The sequence below is a fragment of the Nomascus leucogenys genome, chromosome 21 (genome assembly GCF_006542625.1).
Source record: "Nomascus leucogenys isolate Asia chromosome 21, Asia_NLE_v1, whole genome shotgun sequence".
Classification (NCBI taxonomy): Eukaryota; Metazoa; Chordata; class Mammalia; order Primates; family Hylobatidae; genus Nomascus; species Nomascus leucogenys.
The window spans coordinates 52,765,925-52,783,074 of NC_044401.1; the positions used below are offsets into that span (position 1 = coordinate 52,765,925).

The window sequence follows — 17,150 nt, forward strand, 5'->3', positions numbered from 1 at the left end:
CTTGGCTTAGGCCCCAACAGCCAGAGCCACCCTACAGCAGATCTCTGCACCTCACTCAGCTCATCTCTTCTCAGTGTGAACATTGCATTCCATTTCTTTCACTGCTGTTGACAGCACTGCCAAGTGGCCCACAATCTTATTTTGATCTTTACTCTTTCCATCACTCACTACTTATTAATACAGAATACTGCTGTTTTTCAGATGGACTACCAGCCAAAAGGTGCAATGGAAAAGATTAAGTTGTTTCCTCAAATGTGTGAGTCCCTTGCATTTTACCACAATCTGCACTTCTTGGTTCAGAATAGTGTAACACAAAGACTGAAGTTTGAGATCTGACAGACCTGAGCTCAAATTGTCATTGTTAGCTAGGGCCTTGGAAGTATCACTTAAATTCTCCATGCCTTATCTATACAATGGGGATAATAATGCTTTCTTAGCTAAATATTTAATAAGATTAAATCACACAAAGATTTAATAAGCTATGAAAAGCACCTAAAAGCTCAATTAATTTTAGTTTTCCTCCTTTCTGGAACTCCTGACCTCAGGCAATCTGCCCACCTCGGCCTCCCAAAGTACTGAGATTACAGGCATGGCCACCGTGGCTGGCCTTAGTTTTCTTCCCTTTCTAATAACTGGATAGCATAGCCTGGAAAAAAAAGTTCAATCTCATCCTTGCCTAATAAGAGATTCTTTCTTGATATCTGCTAAAATGTAAGTTCTTCAAAAACTGATGTGTTTTCATTATCAGCAAGCATACATTTCCCCAGGAGTGAATGAAACCAGTATCTCATTTTTATTTGCCTAAAATGGTGATTGGCTTTGATCAATCTACGCAAAATGCGACTAGGCACTTATTACAGATGGAGGGGATCTTAATTCAATTGAGTTGGTTTTATTTAAAATTAAATTATCAGTAGACTGGAGAGGTCTGTAGAGGTTGACAATCATATCCCCTGCAATCTCATTAGTAAGTTTTACTTTCACAGTACTAGTAAGATGGAAGGATAAGTTTAATGATAGCTTTTAACATCATATTGCTAAAGGTAGTTAGGGCCCTCAAGTGTTGTAATGGAAAAATAGATCTCAATAACAGATCCCTATGAAACAATGGAATACATTAGCTAACTGGCATGGCAATCTAATTATCCCTGAAACGAATACTCACACAGAGTGAACATTAAATCATCACCATGGCCAGTTCACAAAAAGTATGGGTTAAAATGTCACTGGCTAAAAGCAGAGGTAAGGAAAATGTTGCATGTGGAATATGCCATCTGGCATGTGTGAATACAGTTGCAGGTGCCTAAACAGGAAAAAAGTGTATTCTACCAATGTGATCTAGTCACGGTGTGTGTGAAAGACCTAGTCACTGTGTAATACTTCCACCATTTAAGTAAAAGATCTATTTTGCGATCATTATCAACCATTTAGAGACAGAGTATGTATCTGCTACCAGGCAGAGAATAAAGGCGGGAACCAAATGAGCACCTATTACATGTGCCAGGAACTGTGCTGGTTGTTGTGTATACATGACTGAATGTCATTAGCTGTTACATCAATTCAAGCAAAAATAAAGCACAATTTCCAAGAAGTGTTTTTTCTTGCGAGTGCTAGCCCTCCCTCAGCACACACACGTCTCTCTCCAAACTGCCCATAAAACACATTGCATTGAAGTTCATTTTAAATTTACAGAAAATATATTCATTTAAAAATATCTGCCATTTTGTGAACTAAAGCTATGTCTTCACTCCACCCAGGGAAGTTGGCTAGCTTGGAGAGGGATGGGGACACAATGAGGAATATACATTGCTAAGTGTCTTCCAGGACAGACACTTCCCACATATCACACTGCATTCAATCTTCACTATCTTCCTCTGAAGGAGAACGTTATTACATCTGAGGAAACTGAGGAATGCCAAGAACACTGTCTATTGTGTCTTACACTACATGCTGCAAATATTTTCTTCCCATTTCATCTTTTGCCTGTAATTTTGCCTTTGTCTTTAACATAGAGTTTTAAATCTCTAGGTAATGAAATCTATATATTATGGCCTCTTAGAAGAACTTATCCATATCTCAAAAATATGTAAAACCTAGGCAGGGTGGCTCACACCTATAATCCCAGCACTTTGGGAGGCCAAGGCAGGTGGATCACTTGAGCCCAGGAGTTCGAAACCAGCCTGGACAACATGGCAAAACCCCATCTCTACCCAAAATACAAAAATTAGCTGGGCGTGGTGGTGTGTGCCTGTGGTTCCAACTACTTGGGAGGCTGAGATGGGAGGACTGCTTGGGCTCAGGAGACTGAGGCTGCAGTGAGCTGATACTGTACCACTGCGCCACAGCTTAGGTGACAGAGAGAGCCCCTGTCTCCAAAAAAAAAAAAAAAAAAAAAGCATAAATAATTATCCTTGCTTTCTATTTTAAATTTCCCTTTATATCTTTAATTGACCTGAAATTTATTTTGGTATATGTTAGGAGATGGGATTTTAGCTTTGTCTTTTTCCAAATGGCTGATCAGCTGTCTCAACACCATGAATCTTTTCTTCACTAATATGAAGTGCTATTTTTCTTCACTAATACGAAGTGCTATTGTACCCTGAAATCCCATCAATAAATGGGTCTGTTTGTAGACTGTGGCCCAATCTTTCCTTTCCTATACCAAGGAAAGATATACCTTTTCCTTTCCTATATTGTTTTAATTGTTACTTTATGTTTTATTAACAGCTGCAGTAAGATCTCCTATTTTTTTTTCTTGGCTACGCTAATGATTCCAAGTGAACTTTAAAAATTAATAAAGCCTACAGCCATGCTACTCTGAATGTGCCTGATCTTGTCTGATCTCAGAAGCTAAGCAGCGCTTGGCCTGGTTAGTACTTGGAGGGGAGACTTCCTGGGAATACTGGGTGCTGTAGGCTTAAAACAAGGATCAATGAAACAAACGGCAAAACTGCAGTTCTTCTCTCTCCTGCCCACCAGCACACAAAGGCTTTTAAAACAAAACCCGATCCTCAAAGCAGTTCACCTGAAGTTTCCTGTGTGTTTGGGTATATAAGCAGAATATAATAAATACATTTATAGAGAGAAATTAGAATCGTTTTTCAAACCTTAATCAAAAGGCTCTGCTGTAAGTATACATTCTTGCTAAAAGGAACCAAACTGTCTCACAGTTGAAGTCTCTGGAAAATTTTCAGAAGTTTAGATAGAAGGAAAGTCACTGGCCTATAGCAGGGGAGGGAGACTAGTCAAACAACGTAGCAGTAAAAAATAACTGCAAAATTCTAAAGAATCTTAGACATTCTAATCACTGGATTCTGATACTTGGGATCCATATTATGGACACTAAGAAAGGGAAAAAGAAATGTGGAAAAAAACAAGTGAGGTACAAAATGGAAGAGCTGGGCACAAGAAGATGCGTAAGCGAGATCCAACTGAGACTGCTGCTGTCAGGCACAAGGAGAGCTGTCACCCGACCCTGGTGTGCCCCTTTGTTTCCAAGCATTCCCACCTAGTCCTCCTGTGTGGGGACTATTTTCTTTATTTTCTAAATAAGAGAAATTTTCTCATGCACTTTAAAAGCTTTATAAGTATATACGAACAATACACAGAAGTACCAGTTAGGTAGCCTCCAAAACTGGAGTTAGACTAAGAAATCGACATGCATCGACAAACTCAGAGCCACAACTAAATGATATCAACACAGTTAAAGAATGTGACATAGACTGAGTGAGGAAACTCAGCAAATGGGGAGTCTGGTGACGGTGGCAAGGTCTTCGCACTGCGCACAGGATGGGACTCCGACCCAACAGTTCGGTGGCAGACCAATGCACGCACCACACTGCCTCCAGTCTAGATGTTAGCAGCTCTTTGTTTGATATACCTCAATTCAATGGTGGCTTTTCAAGAAAAAGAATAAATGCTACCACATTAAGTAAAATAATTAATTAAAAGACATACAACAATCTTACAATCTTCAGTATCAAGTAAAAAACAGTTTATACCTCCCTGGGGAGAAGGACACATGAGCCCGACATCCTTAAGCATCTGTATTATCCAGCTCACTCCTCACAGGCTGACGCTGTGCTCACCAAGCAGCCTTCCAATTATATTACCCTTCGGCATCTGAACTTTCTACATGAAGAGAACATGCCAATATGGAAAGGCAGGTAGTGGGGCCTTTGCTGATGTTAATAAACTCACATTCTAGTTTATTCCCCAGGCTCCTGTGAGCACACTCAGCCTGAATGCTGCTCCTAGAGCTCAAGTCATTTTCTGTGCTCTAACAAATCCGAACTTCTTCGTCCCTCAGGCAAAGAATTAGACCTGGAATGCAGGGCCCTACTGGGGTGCTGCCATGGTGGGAATCTTGCTGGGAGTGAGTGAGCTGGTGCAGCCACCCCTATTAAATCACCTCCCATCAGTTTCCCAATGGCACACACAGGGATGGTAAAATTAAACACATCTACTTTGGAACTTAGGAAATATAAATGTTAAATCTCAACCTTCAAAAGTTGACTGCCTGGCAGGGTGTAGTGGCTCATGCCTGTAATCCCAGCACTTTGGGAGGCCAAGACAGGCAGATCACTTGAGGCCAGGAGTTTGAGAGTAGCCTGACCAACATGGCAAAACTCCATCTCTACTAAAAATACAAAAATTAGCTGGGTGTGACAGTGCGTGCCTGTAGTTCCAGCTACCAGGAGGCTGAGGTGGGAGGATCACTTGAACCCGGGAGGCAGAGGTTGCAGTGTGCTGAGATCATGCCACTGCACTGTAGCCTAGGTGACAGAGCGAGACCCTGTCTCAAAAAGAAAAAAAAAAAAAAGTTGACAGCCCTAACTTTATGACAGCATTATGCAACTGCTTTTAATTTACAGTGAAATCAACTTTCATTTGATTTAAAAAAAAATTCGCTCCCCCAAAGCAACCTATTTTTCACTGTATCTTGCTAATTAAAAAGCATTTGATTAAAAAATTAGCCAGACATGGTGTGGCATGCACCTGTAGTTCTAGGTACTCAGGAGGCTGAGGTGGTGGGATACCTTGAGCTCAGGAGTATGAGGCTTCAGTGAGCTACGATGGTGCCACTGCACTCCAGCCTGGGCAACAGAGAGAAACCCTGTCTCTAAAAAATATAAAAATAAAAAATTTAAAGAGCAAAGCATTTGAGTGTTTGCATGTGTGCGTGTCCACTGAAGGATGCAGAAGATGGATGGAGACAGAACTCTTCAGAAATAACTACTCAGAAATAACTGAGGTAAATATAGTTTATAGCTCTTCAATTACTCTATGAAAATTTCCAAATCTCTCTTCTGAATGAGTCAAGGCAAAGGCATGAAAACACCCCTACAAGGCTGCATGTCCACATCTGTGGTAGGTTGCAGACCAAAAGCTTCCCATGTCAGTGCTGAGCAGACTTCTAAGTCAGCTGTGTATTACCACTCTGAGTCCCTTAAGAGAGGTGTCGTGAATCACCACAGCAGGGGTGAGACCCCATTCTGCCTGCGTTCCTAACTGACATTCACAGAAACACTCAGCGGGTACATGCAGTGCACCAAACATGGGTGATTCATTCAAAAGAAATCTGCCAAAACAGAAAGACAAGTAGAGCTAGGTTTAACGGTATGCTCCCTGAAAACTTTTGGAATACATCTCTGAAATGTTCTCAGGTGCCAGGCAGCTTCTAAGAAGGCAGAGTAACCTCATCTCCTGTCTCCTATTACTCTTGCCTTTCATCAGGGAGTGTTCAAGAGGAGGCAGCAGGCAGCAGCAGCCTTTAAAAAATTTGTCAATAAAAGACAGCAGCTGGTCAACTGGAACAGTGCGGCGGAACTCCCAGCATCTGACACCGAATACCCTTTGCCTACAGTTGCCACCTCCCAGGCCAGGCCTCCAGCCCACCCTCCATACTGATGCTAGCTCTGGTCACTGCCACTCCCCTACAGAATCCCCTGCAGTGCCCTGCTGCCCCAGGACCAGGCCAGACCCTGACTCATGGACACACCCTCCCCCATCTGGCATTCGTTTTGACTGAGCTATCTGGAAGAGCCTTTGCTACCCTGTGTCCATGCGGCAAGCCCCATTTATCCTTTACTATCCTCAGCTATCATGACTACAAAGGCTTTCCACCTCAGCCCTGCTCGATGGTCTCCGCCAGCTTCTGCGCAAATTCCCTATCTTGTACATTCATTAACAAATAATTATTACGCACCTAATAGATGTCAGGCATTGGGCCCAAGGAAACAGGAAGAGCGATACTGACAAGATCCATATGCCACACTATGCTTATCACACTGAACTGTAATGATTTCTGGGCTATCCTTAAGGCCGAAGTCATGTTCTACTTATTTCAGTATTGGTAGCACTTAGCCCAATGCCTGGCACATAGCATGTACCCAATGGGCATTTTTGTGATTGTCAAAAAGAAGATTCCAACTAGCTGCTACTTAGCTTTTACAAGTAACTTAATAATGACAAAAATAGCAGGCACTAACATTTATTGAGCATTTACTATATTATCAGGTACTGTCCTGACCCAATTACATGTATTATTTAATTTCCAGAACATCCTATGAACAAGATGTTACATAGCCCCCACCTTACAGAGAAGAAATCTGAGGTTCTGAGAGGCCAAACATCTAAAGAATGGGTACACATGGGCTGTCTAGTACAGCGCTCCACAATGCTGGGAATGCCTACGCATGTGCTGTTCAATACAGTAGCCAGTGGCCACACATGGCTGTTCAGTGTTTGAAACATGGCTGGTGCAACCGAGAAAAGGAATTTTGAATTGTTTATTTTATTTATTTTATTTTATTTTAGAGATGGAGTCTTATTCTGTCACCTAGGCTGGAGTGCAGTGGTGCAATCTCGGCTCACTGCAACCTCCGCCTCCCGGGTTCAAGCAATTCTCCTGCCTCAGCCTCCCGAGTAGCTGGGATTACAGGCGTGTGCCACCACACCTGGCTAATTTTTGTATTTTTAGTAGAGATGGGGTTTCACCGTGTTAGCCAGGATCTCGATCTCCTGACCTCGTGATCCGCCCGCCTTGGCCTCCCAAAGTGCTGGGATTACAGGTGTGAGCCACAGCGCCCGGCCCCCACAATTACTTTCCTGTGGTCTCAGCTATAAAATTACCAACGTGGATGTGTTCCATATCACTTCCTGGGACCTACCTGTATGCCAAGAACCACACTGGACACTGCAGGAACTATCAAAGCCATCACAGAGCTCCTGGAGGAGAGAGGAGCCCAAGAAGGGGTCCTATCTTCAAAGGCAGAAAAGACATTTCTGTGTGCACTATCAACATAAGAAAAGAGGGTCTGAGCGTAAAGTGACCACAGGTTAGAGGAACTCCAGGTCACTGGGACAATATGATACAGTTTATGGAAGGTTGCTTTTAGGCACTGTTTTTTTTTTGAAACAGGATCTCGCTTGTGCAGTGGCGTGATCTCGGTTCATTAAAGCCTCGACCTCCCAGGCTCAAGCAACCCTCCCACCTCAGCCACCCAAGTAGTTGAGACTACAGGCATGCACCGCCACACCTGGCTAATTTTTGTATTTTTTGTAGAGATAGGGTTTTGCCATGTTGCTTAGGCTGACCCTAAACTCCTGGGCTCAAGCTATCCGCCTGCCTTGGCCTCCCAGAGTGCTGGGATTACAGGTGTGAGCCATGGCACCAGGCCCAAGCTAACTTTCAAGAATGTAGCTACTGCATTAAGTAGAGGGATCCTGCAGAAGGAAATAAATCCATTTACTTAATTAGCAGTCACTACATGATCTGAATCATGTAGCACAGTATATGAAAAGTAGAGACTCCATGAATATACCAAACAATAGTGACTTGTACTCTTTAAGTGGATAAATTGTATGGTATATGAATTACAGTATTTTTGAAAAAGTTAGTGAAAATTCGTAACAAAATATTCAGCCAATCCGAAATCCATTTTTTTCTTCTTTCCACCCCCCTACCCTCAGCATCACCAGTCAGCATCTGTTAACAATCTGAAATCTTTTTATTCTTTTTTTTGTTTGACAGAGTCTCACTCTGTCGCCCAAGCTGGAGTGCAGTACCGCAATCATGGCTCACTGCAGACGCGACCTCCTGGGCTCAAGCAATCCTCCCACATCAGCCACGCAAGTGGCTGGACTACAGGCATGAGCCATCACAGCGAGCCATCAATATAAAACCTTTTTTTTTTTTTTTTGAGACGGAGTTTCACTGTCACCCAGGCTGGAGTGCAATGGCACGATCTTGGCTCACTGCAACCTCCGACTCCCAGGTTCAAGCAATTCTCCTGCCTCAGTCTCCTGAGTAGTTGGGATTACAGGCATGAACTACCACGTCTGGCTAATTTTCATATTTTTGGTACAGACAGGGTTTTGTCTGGCTAATTTTCATATTTTTGTTAGAGACAGGGTTTTACCATGTTGGCCAGTCTCGAACTCCTGATCTCAGGTGATCCGCCTGCCTCGGCCTCCCAAAGTGCTGGGATTACAGGTGTGAACCCCCGCGCCTGGCCTAACAATCTAAAATCTTAACGAGAAAAGGAGTACTCAGAAAAACCTCTTGAATCTTGAATCTTCTGCGGAATGATTTGCAAACATGTATCTTAGAACTAATGAAATAAAGGCTGAGGAGTGAAATTTGGGCAGGCCTAGTTGGGGGCTACCCATAGTGATTTCAATACTGAATTACAATATTCAATAATTGAATTACATACAGAACTACACTGTGAGGTAGATTCAGATATAATGTAGTTCAGGCCCAGAGACCGATGGCTGAAATGATAATATGTTGAAAACATACCTCTTCTAGGCTGAGTTGCAAATACTCAAAGATCCTATATGGATTTCTTCTGCATATTAATCTGTTTCTTTGCACCAACTAAAGAGAAGGAAATACAATATATACAGAACAAATGGAAGTACTACATGTCATAGAGAATGTATTTTAAAATGAACATTTTTCTTATAAATTCCCAGGATTCACATTCTATTGTGTTAATATTATAAAGAAATGATTAAAACAAAATTTTCTGGGGACAGACTCTTGCTCTATTGCCCAGGCTGGAGTGTAGTGGTGTGACCACAGCTCACTGCGGCCTCAAATTCTTAGACTCAAGCAATTCTTCTGCTTCAGCCTTCCCAGTAGCTGGGACTATAGGCGTGTGCCACCATGCCTGGCTAATTTTTTGTAGAGACAGAGTTGCCCAAGCTGGTCTTGAACTCCTGGCCTCAAGCAACCCTCCCGCTTCAGCCTCCCAAAGTGTTGATTACAGGTGTGAGGCACCACGCTTGGCCAAGAAGTGTTTTTTTATTACTTGTGTGAAAAAGGAAGTTTTAATTTTTTCTCTATGAAGATTCTCATTTATTTCTTTTCCCCTGTGAATTTTTCCTGCAGTTGTAATCATTTTGTTGGTGAATTTTATGTGTTGCTTTTTTCACCCAATTGTACCTAATAAGCATGTGCCTGTGTTTCTGTTTTTTTGAGACAGGGTCTCACTGTTGCCCAGCCTTGATCTCCCAGGCTCAAGCAATCCTCCCACCTTAGCCTCTTGAGTAGCTGGGACTACTGGCATGTAACACCACACCCAGCAATTTATTCTTATTTTTAGTAGAAATGAGGTCTTGCTATATTGCCCTGGCTGGTCTTGAGCTCCTGGCCTCAAGTGATCCTCCTGCCTCATCCTCCCAAAGTGCTGGGATTACAGGTGTGAGCCACTACACCTGGCTCCTATGTTCTTAATATGACTTCATAAACCTCATTCTAAGTCTACATGATATTTCTTTGAATGGGTATCTCATATCCCATTTAGCCATTAGATTGTCTCTAATTTTTAGCGATTCTAGACAGCTCTAGGGTAACTCTGACAGCAAGTCCCTTAATGACGTAGCTCTTACCCGGCCTCCCTAGGCTTTTCTCGAGATGGCTGACTTCCACACGTGAGCCCTTCTCGCTTAGCTGTACTCAAGATTAGGTGTAATTATCACCGCATTTTGTTTTCTCCCAAATAAAGGAGAGAATACCATTGGCCTTGTCTTAATTTTACAAATTTTTTAAAAGTTATTCACCAACTTTGGAGTTTTAGTTGAAATGGCCCTCACAGCTGCTGTGGCCCAGAGCCTGCTGCTTCCCTTGGACCTTACAACAGGCCAGCTACCAGCTGCAGGCAAAAGACATCCCTATTAGCCAACATCTCCAGGAACAGATGGCTTTGGAGGAAGTGATTTATTTTCTTCTACTTACTTCCTCATTTGGGGCATCCTCCCTCTCGCTCATGGCACACTCCGCTTCCTCGACCAGCACGTACTCATGGTCAGGCCCTCTGTCCCCAGCATGCAGGAGGCCGACGTGCTGGCTGCCGTCTTCATGATGAGGGCCACGCTGGAGGATGAGAGCATCTTGTTTGCAGCAACAGACTTGGGGCAGAGGTGAGGCATCCTCTCCCACACTTTTCTCAAAGCCATCTGTTGTTGGGTCACAGCCAGAGCCCTCCTGCAGGCAGCCTAATGGTTCACTGGGATCACCCATACCACCTGACTTTCCAGAGTCCCCGTTTACCACAGAAGGTCTCTCTCCCTCTGCTGTGCCTTCCACGTTGGAAACCATTCCAGAGTCAAGCTCGTCATGCACTACAGCCTCTTCATTCCTTTTCACAGGAGGATGCTCAAGCGGTTTCGTGTAATCCTTGAGGATTCTGCACACTGTACTCTCATCCTGCCCCTGTCTACGCATCAGCTCTGCTGCCCACTCAACACTATGCTGATACCTGCAAGACAGAAATACTGTTAGAAACAGCACTCGAATTTCAAAATTGAAAAAACAACAAAGCACAAAAAACAGACTGGAAGGTGACACACCAAAATGTTTACAGCAATATTAGTGAATGGTCAGTTATAGATAAATATTTTTCTCCTTTACACTTTTCTGCATTTTCTTTTTTTTTTTTTTTTTTGAGATGGCGTCTTGCTCTGTTGCCAGGCTGCAGCGCAGTGGTGTGATCTCGGTTCACTGCAACCTCCGCCTCCTGGGTTCAAGTGATTCTCGTGCCTCAGCCTCCCAAGTAGCTGGGACTACAGGCACCCACTACCACACCTGGCTAATTTTTGTATTTTTAGTAGAGATGGGGTTTCACTATGTTGGCCAGGATGGTCTCGATCTCCTGACCTCGTGATCTGCCCACTTCGGCCTCCCAAAGTGCTGGTATTACAGGTGTGAGCCACTGTGTCCGGCCTCTGCATTTTCTAAGTGTTCTGCAACAAGCATATGTTATTTCTTGTTTCTTTGCTTTTACAATATAGTTTCATTTTATTTGCTTTATTTGAAAACAAAAAACGAAAAACCCCCAGTTTAACAAACTATGAAAATTTACTAATTTAAAACTGGTAGATTAAGCGATTTAGGTAAATAAACAAAAGAATGGCCATCCTTTATCAATATTTTTTTTTGTATTATTGTTATTATTTTTTGAGATGGAGTCTCGCTCTGTCACCCAGGCTGGAGTGCAGTGGCACGATTTTGGCTGTAACCTCTGCCTCCTGGGTTCAAGCAATTCTTCTGCCTCAGCCTCCCCAATAGCTAGGATGACAGGCTCGCGCCACCACCCCCAGCTAATTTTTTATATTTTTGAACACAAATTTTTGGCCAGGCTGGTCTCGAACTCCTGACCTCAAGTGATCCGCCCACCTTGGCCTCCCAAAGTGCTGGGATTACAGGTGTAGGCCACCGCTCTCAGCTTGTTTTGTATTATTTTCAATTTTGGATCTCATGTTTTCAGATAGATACGCCATTCATAATACAAATAACTTTTGTTTAGTATTGGAAAGCAAAATGAGAATTTAAATAACTATTCATCACAGTGCCTACTAACCTCTTCACAGGACAAGGAGAGAAATGATTTGGCTTATGTAGATTCATCCAAATATTCTAACAGAAATGGCCCTTTTCCTCACAATACTTTTCAGAGTAGATTTTAATGATAAAATTCTTGTTAAGTTTCTAAAACTTGAAGCTAACATCCAAGTTACAAAACACTTCCCAAGTTACAAAAAATTACAGGCAAAACAATAGGGCAAAGCGTTCATGCCTAGGCTGCTGGGATGTGTTCATGTGATGTGAGAACTACCAGATGTTGGAAATCTGATCAGAAGGTCAAAGACATTGTGAAACTCAAGTACTTTTTGCCTCAACCTTTAGTGATCAGTCTGAAAGGCATCCAAGACAACACATGGCTTGTGAGAAGGCAGATGTAACTTTACTTTTCACCTTCTTTTACCTGGTTAAGAAGACTGAATAGTGCTCAATTCGGCAGCACATATACTTAGAATGGCCCCTGCGCAAGGATGACACGCAAATTTGTGAAATGTTCCAAAAGAAAAAAAAAGACTGAATATGTCATAGTTTATAAACTGCTGTATCTCACCAGTTCAACAAGGACATTGGCTTTTGCTATACCTAAAAAGAGACTAGTGGTTGCTTAACCCCGATTCCTAAGAATCCCAAAGCTGTCCATACCCTGTTCACCCCACATGAGGATGAACACCAGGGATGCCTCCCTATATACTGGGAATTGTATCCTAAAGATTAACACCTAGTAAGGCTACCCTAATACCTGAGAGACAGTACGGCACCGTGACTTTGGTATGGCACATTTTGTGTCCAGCCCTGTTACCTGTAACTGTGTGGCAATGCAAATTACTTAACTTCTCTGTGCTTCAATTTTCCCACCTATAAAATGTGGAGATGAATACTACCACCTCAAAGGGATCTTGTTATGTATTACTTTTAAACCCAGCAAAAAGAACATAGCTGTGCCACAACCAGCAGGGTGTCTTCTCATCTGGAACATGGCCGCCTATGCATATGTTTAAAAGAACTTTCACGTGAGAGGTCTAAAAAGAATCTTAGCGCTTCATATCAACAAAAGCTTGGCTCTACAGGGTCTATAAATTTCCTTTATTTGAACACAAATTTTTGTGACAATATATCTTTCTGGGGAGGGGACCCAAAACTTTTGCCAAATTCCTTGACTCAAAACACGTGAAAGAACCACTGATTTATTTTTTATTTATTTATTTTTTTTTTGAGACGGAGTCTCGCTCTGTCTCCCAGGCTGGAGTGCAGTGGCGCAATCTCGGCTCACTGCAAGCTCCGCCCCCCGGGTTCACGCCATTCTCCTGCCTCAGCCTCTCCGAGTAGCTGGGACTACAGGCGCCCGCCACCACGACCGGCTAATTTTTTGTATTTTTAGTAGAGACAGGGTTTCACCGTGTTCTCGATCTTCTGACCTCGTGATCCGCCCGCCTCGGCCTCCCAAAGTGCTGGGATTACAAGCGTGAGCCACCGCGCCCGGCCTGAGAACCGCTGATTTAAAGGGTCAACAGTTCCTCCTTTGACCAGAAGATCTGGAACGACGTGAGCACACAGAGGGCACTGCTCTTTGCAGCAGAGCAGTCAGAGCAGACGTGGGTTCCAATCCTTGCTCCATCACGTTCTCATACTAGCTACATGACCCCACCTCTCTAAGGCTCAGTGACTATCTACAAACCAGGGATAACTGCACCTACCTCCTGGGGTTGCAGCAAGGATTAAGTAAGACATGTAAAGTGCATAGCCCATAAGAAGTGCTCAATCAATACTACTATATCATTGTGGAGTTTTTAGGAGTGGCTTGAAAAATAAATCAGACTCAATATATGGTATATTGAAAAAGATGTTAATGAATGAAAATGTCTTAATTTGCTGTTGAGAGCAGAGGCAGCAGTGCGGGGGATGAACACAGCCTCTGGAGGTCTAGGTCCTGGAGATGGCTCTTCCGTGTGGCTCTGAGCTAAGCCACTTAGCACCTCTACCTCTGTGCTCTTCTGCCACATACCAGAACCAGGCCATACCTGTGCTCCCTTTTCAGGGTCTCAGAGGATCGCTATGAAAAGTCAAAGGAGACTGAGGCTCGAAGAGCATGTAGAAGAAAGCCTCCAAGTCAGACATGACGAAAAGAGCCACATAAACAAATGACTAAGACAACAACACATAGGTCAGAGCTGAAGGTGTCCTCTAGCTGGCTGGCAACACCTTAAAAAGCCAAGTCCTGTTGCCATCAATCCCAGATGCTGGAGCAGTTGCAGGAAGAGAAATGAGAAGTAAAAAGCAGAAAGCGTAAGGGGGAGCGTGGCAGAAGGATGAGGCAGCAGCCACGACTGGAAGCAGTGACAGGACTGGGGAAAGCAGCACCATCCAGGATCGCAAGCACATAAGGACGTGCCCATCAGAACATGCCATGGCTTCTCATGCTTCTGCATCCTTGAACACGCACCTCTCCTATTTGCACAGGGCACCGTTACCTATTGTTGTACCGATGAACGCCCATTTGTCACTGGAAGTGCACAGCAGAGTGGTTTAGAGTGGTTAGTGCACATAGGTTCTGGGGCCACAGTGCCTAACTCCACATACTGACCCTGAGCAAGGAGCTTCACTTCCCTGTGTTCAGTTCTTCCACTTGTGGAAGATGGGTAAGAACGGGACCCACCTCATGCGAGTGACGTGAGGACCTGAGATGACACACAGGCCCATCACTGGCACCATACTTAGCACTGGAAGGTGCTCAGGGAGTGCTGGTGCGCACACCCATATCAATGCCTCCCAGACTCTGGCACTGAGCCCATGTAATCTTGGGCAAGCTACTGAAGCCTCAACTGAGTCCCCATCTACGAAACAGAAACATCTCTAGTACCTACCCTCGAAGGTTTCTTGAGAAGATGAAAGGAGGTAACGCAGGCAAGCTCAGAGACTGGGATTGGCATGGCTAGAGTGGTCAGCACCTGTTGGCTATAATGGTGATGGTATCTCTATCACAACACCGACTACAGGACAGCACAACTGTTCACTTCTCTTCCTCTCTCACTAGACTGTAAATCCCTCAAGAACGGGGACTAGGTCTTTTCCTCACTCTTGGGTCCCCAGCACCTACCCAATGCCTGACACATAGTGAATTCTGGCTGAATAAAGGACCACAACGGGGTGGGCAGCCAGCACGACCATCAGGGCTGGGCCTTCAGGGACATACCTCTACCTGTGTCAGTTCCCCAAAGGCATCACACAAGGGTCCTGACACTTACCTTCAGAGTTACGCAGAAGGTGCTCTTCACCCAAGGATGACTATTGTTGGAAAAAGGCCAATTTGAGTGAAACCACTTGAAATAGAAATCAGAATTTCAGAAGCATCAGTAAAGAAACAATTATGGCCAGGTGCAGTGGCTCACACCCGTAATCCTGGTGCTTTGGGAGGCTAAGGTGGGAGGATCACTTGAGCCCAGGAGTCCAAGACCAGCCTGGGCAACAGAGTGAGACCCTGTCTCTACAAAAAATACAAACAACTATTATGACAAGTATTTAAGTTGAAATATTAATCTAAAAATATGAACATGAATCAATTTTTCTTATATTTAGCAAAATTTAGATTGTGATTCCAAGTGTTGTGAACAAATAATAAATCAAGTATTGGTTTTGGTTGGGGTACATATGTAGCTTGCTGATAGAACTGTGCTGGTAACATCTTTAAACATCCTTAGGTTCACACGGGGAAATGAGTTGTAATCTGAAAATTTCTTATAAAAAATTAATCCCCACAAGCATACCCCCTTCAAGCAACATTCCTGCACTGTCACTATGTGTCGAGTCTATGTCACTTTGTCCTTTGTTACGTTAATGTAAATTCAATGCAAACTGACAGCAAATTGTACATTTAAATCTTGCAAAAAAGATGCAGGATTCATGAAGTCTATGAAAGTGATCAAAGTATGGCAAAGGGATTAAAAAATGAGAATCTGGCAGTTAGACTAGAGGAGAATTGAAGGAAAAATCAACTAAGGTGATAGCACAGTAAGGTATATCAAGAGAGTTGAGGAGCGAAGAGAGATATATCTGAATGCAGATTGAGTTCATGCCAGGCCTGCTTATTAGTGAATAGTTTACCACTTTCACTTCTCAGTGCAACTCTAATGGCGGGGCCTTGACTAAGGAATAGTAGGACAACATACACCTCCCAGATTACGCGCCCCAGTACCTGCGAATATGACTTTATCTGGAAACAGGGTCTTTGCAGATGCAATCAATTTGATCTAAGGACATAGTGACTGGTGTCCTTAAAAGAAGCAAAATATCACATGTACCCGTACATACATCTATTATGTATCAATTTTTTTAATGCAAAAAAAAAAAAGGAAAATTTGGACAAAGACACACAGAAACACACAAGGGAGAATGCCACATGACCACAGAGGCAGAGATTAGAGTGATGTATCTGTCAAGCCAAGGAATGCCAAGGGGTGCCAGGAGCCAGCAGAAGTGAAGGCAGGCAAGGAAGGATGCTCCCCCAGAGCCTTCCGAGGGACTATGGCCCTGCTGACACCTTGAGTTTGGAATTCTGGTGTCCAAAACCATGAGAATAAATTTCTGTTGTTTTAAGCCATTGAGTCTGTGGTACTTTGTTATGGCAGCCCTAGGAAATGAATACAAGGGTCAATGAAACTTCTTGGGATACTGTAGTGCCCCTAAAGAGATGCTCTTCAGGGAGGTAGCCCTCTCCCCATGCAGAACCTCTACGCTGGCAAGCTGGCTTGACCTTATGTCATGTTGCGGCCAGCCTAGCCAGGATGCAGTTCTGATGGGCGAGCTCCTGCTATTTCTGATCCCTAGGTTTCTGTTGTGGCAACCTGTCTGCACTACAGCTCCTCCAAGGCTGGGGGCTCTGCCAGGTTCTTAGCAGGTCCCTCCCACACATCAGAATCCCACTCCTGACCGCAGCCTGAGGTTACAGGCAGAACAGCCATTGAGATCTCCCTGGTGCCACCACTCCTTGCCACCCCACTGGCTATGGGGTTGCCAGGCATGTAACCAAAAAGGAGCTGCTGGATTTTGCGCATATATGCCAGAAGCAAGATGAACAAAATCACTGGGGACCTGAGAAGTTTTGTAAGGTTTCATGGAAGAACTGTACTGTATCACAGGGACAAGGAGGTTTGGGATGGATGGAGACAGTCAACAATCTCACCAAGGGACCACAAAGTGTGAAGCTGCAGAGAGGAGAAGGGCCTGATCTTTGCTCCCCAAGCACCGACAGTCTGAACCCATGTATGACAGATGAGGAGAGTGC

The 17,150-nt window shown here is 43.8% G+C and overlaps 1 protein-coding gene and 1 pseudogene across 6 annotated transcripts in view; one reads left to right on the top strand and one right to left on the bottom strand.

The window, feature by feature from the left end:
* The window catches only part of TSEN2 (tRNA splicing endonuclease subunit 2), a 47,652-nt gene that overhangs the window by 17,828 nt on the left and 12,674 nt on the right, over positions 1 to 17,150 (bottom strand). For 4 of the 6 annotated variants that reach the window (XM_030801786.1, XM_030801785.1, XM_030801784.1 and 1 more), the window contains 2 exons: positions 10,247 to 10,769; positions 8,807 to 8,884 (listed from right to left, as the gene is read on the bottom strand). In XM_030801786.1, coding sequence (XP_030657646.1) covers positions 8,807 to 8,884; positions 10,247 to 10,769 — 601 coding nt within the window. Of the gene's footprint in view, positions 1 to 8,806; positions 8,885 to 10,246; positions 10,770 to 14,733; positions 14,892 to 17,150 lie in introns of those variants that run through there. The other 2 variants (XM_030801787.1, XM_030801789.1) reach the window with 2 other exon arrangements.
* LOC115832187 lies at positions 2,800 to 2,918 on the top strand (annotated as a pseudogene).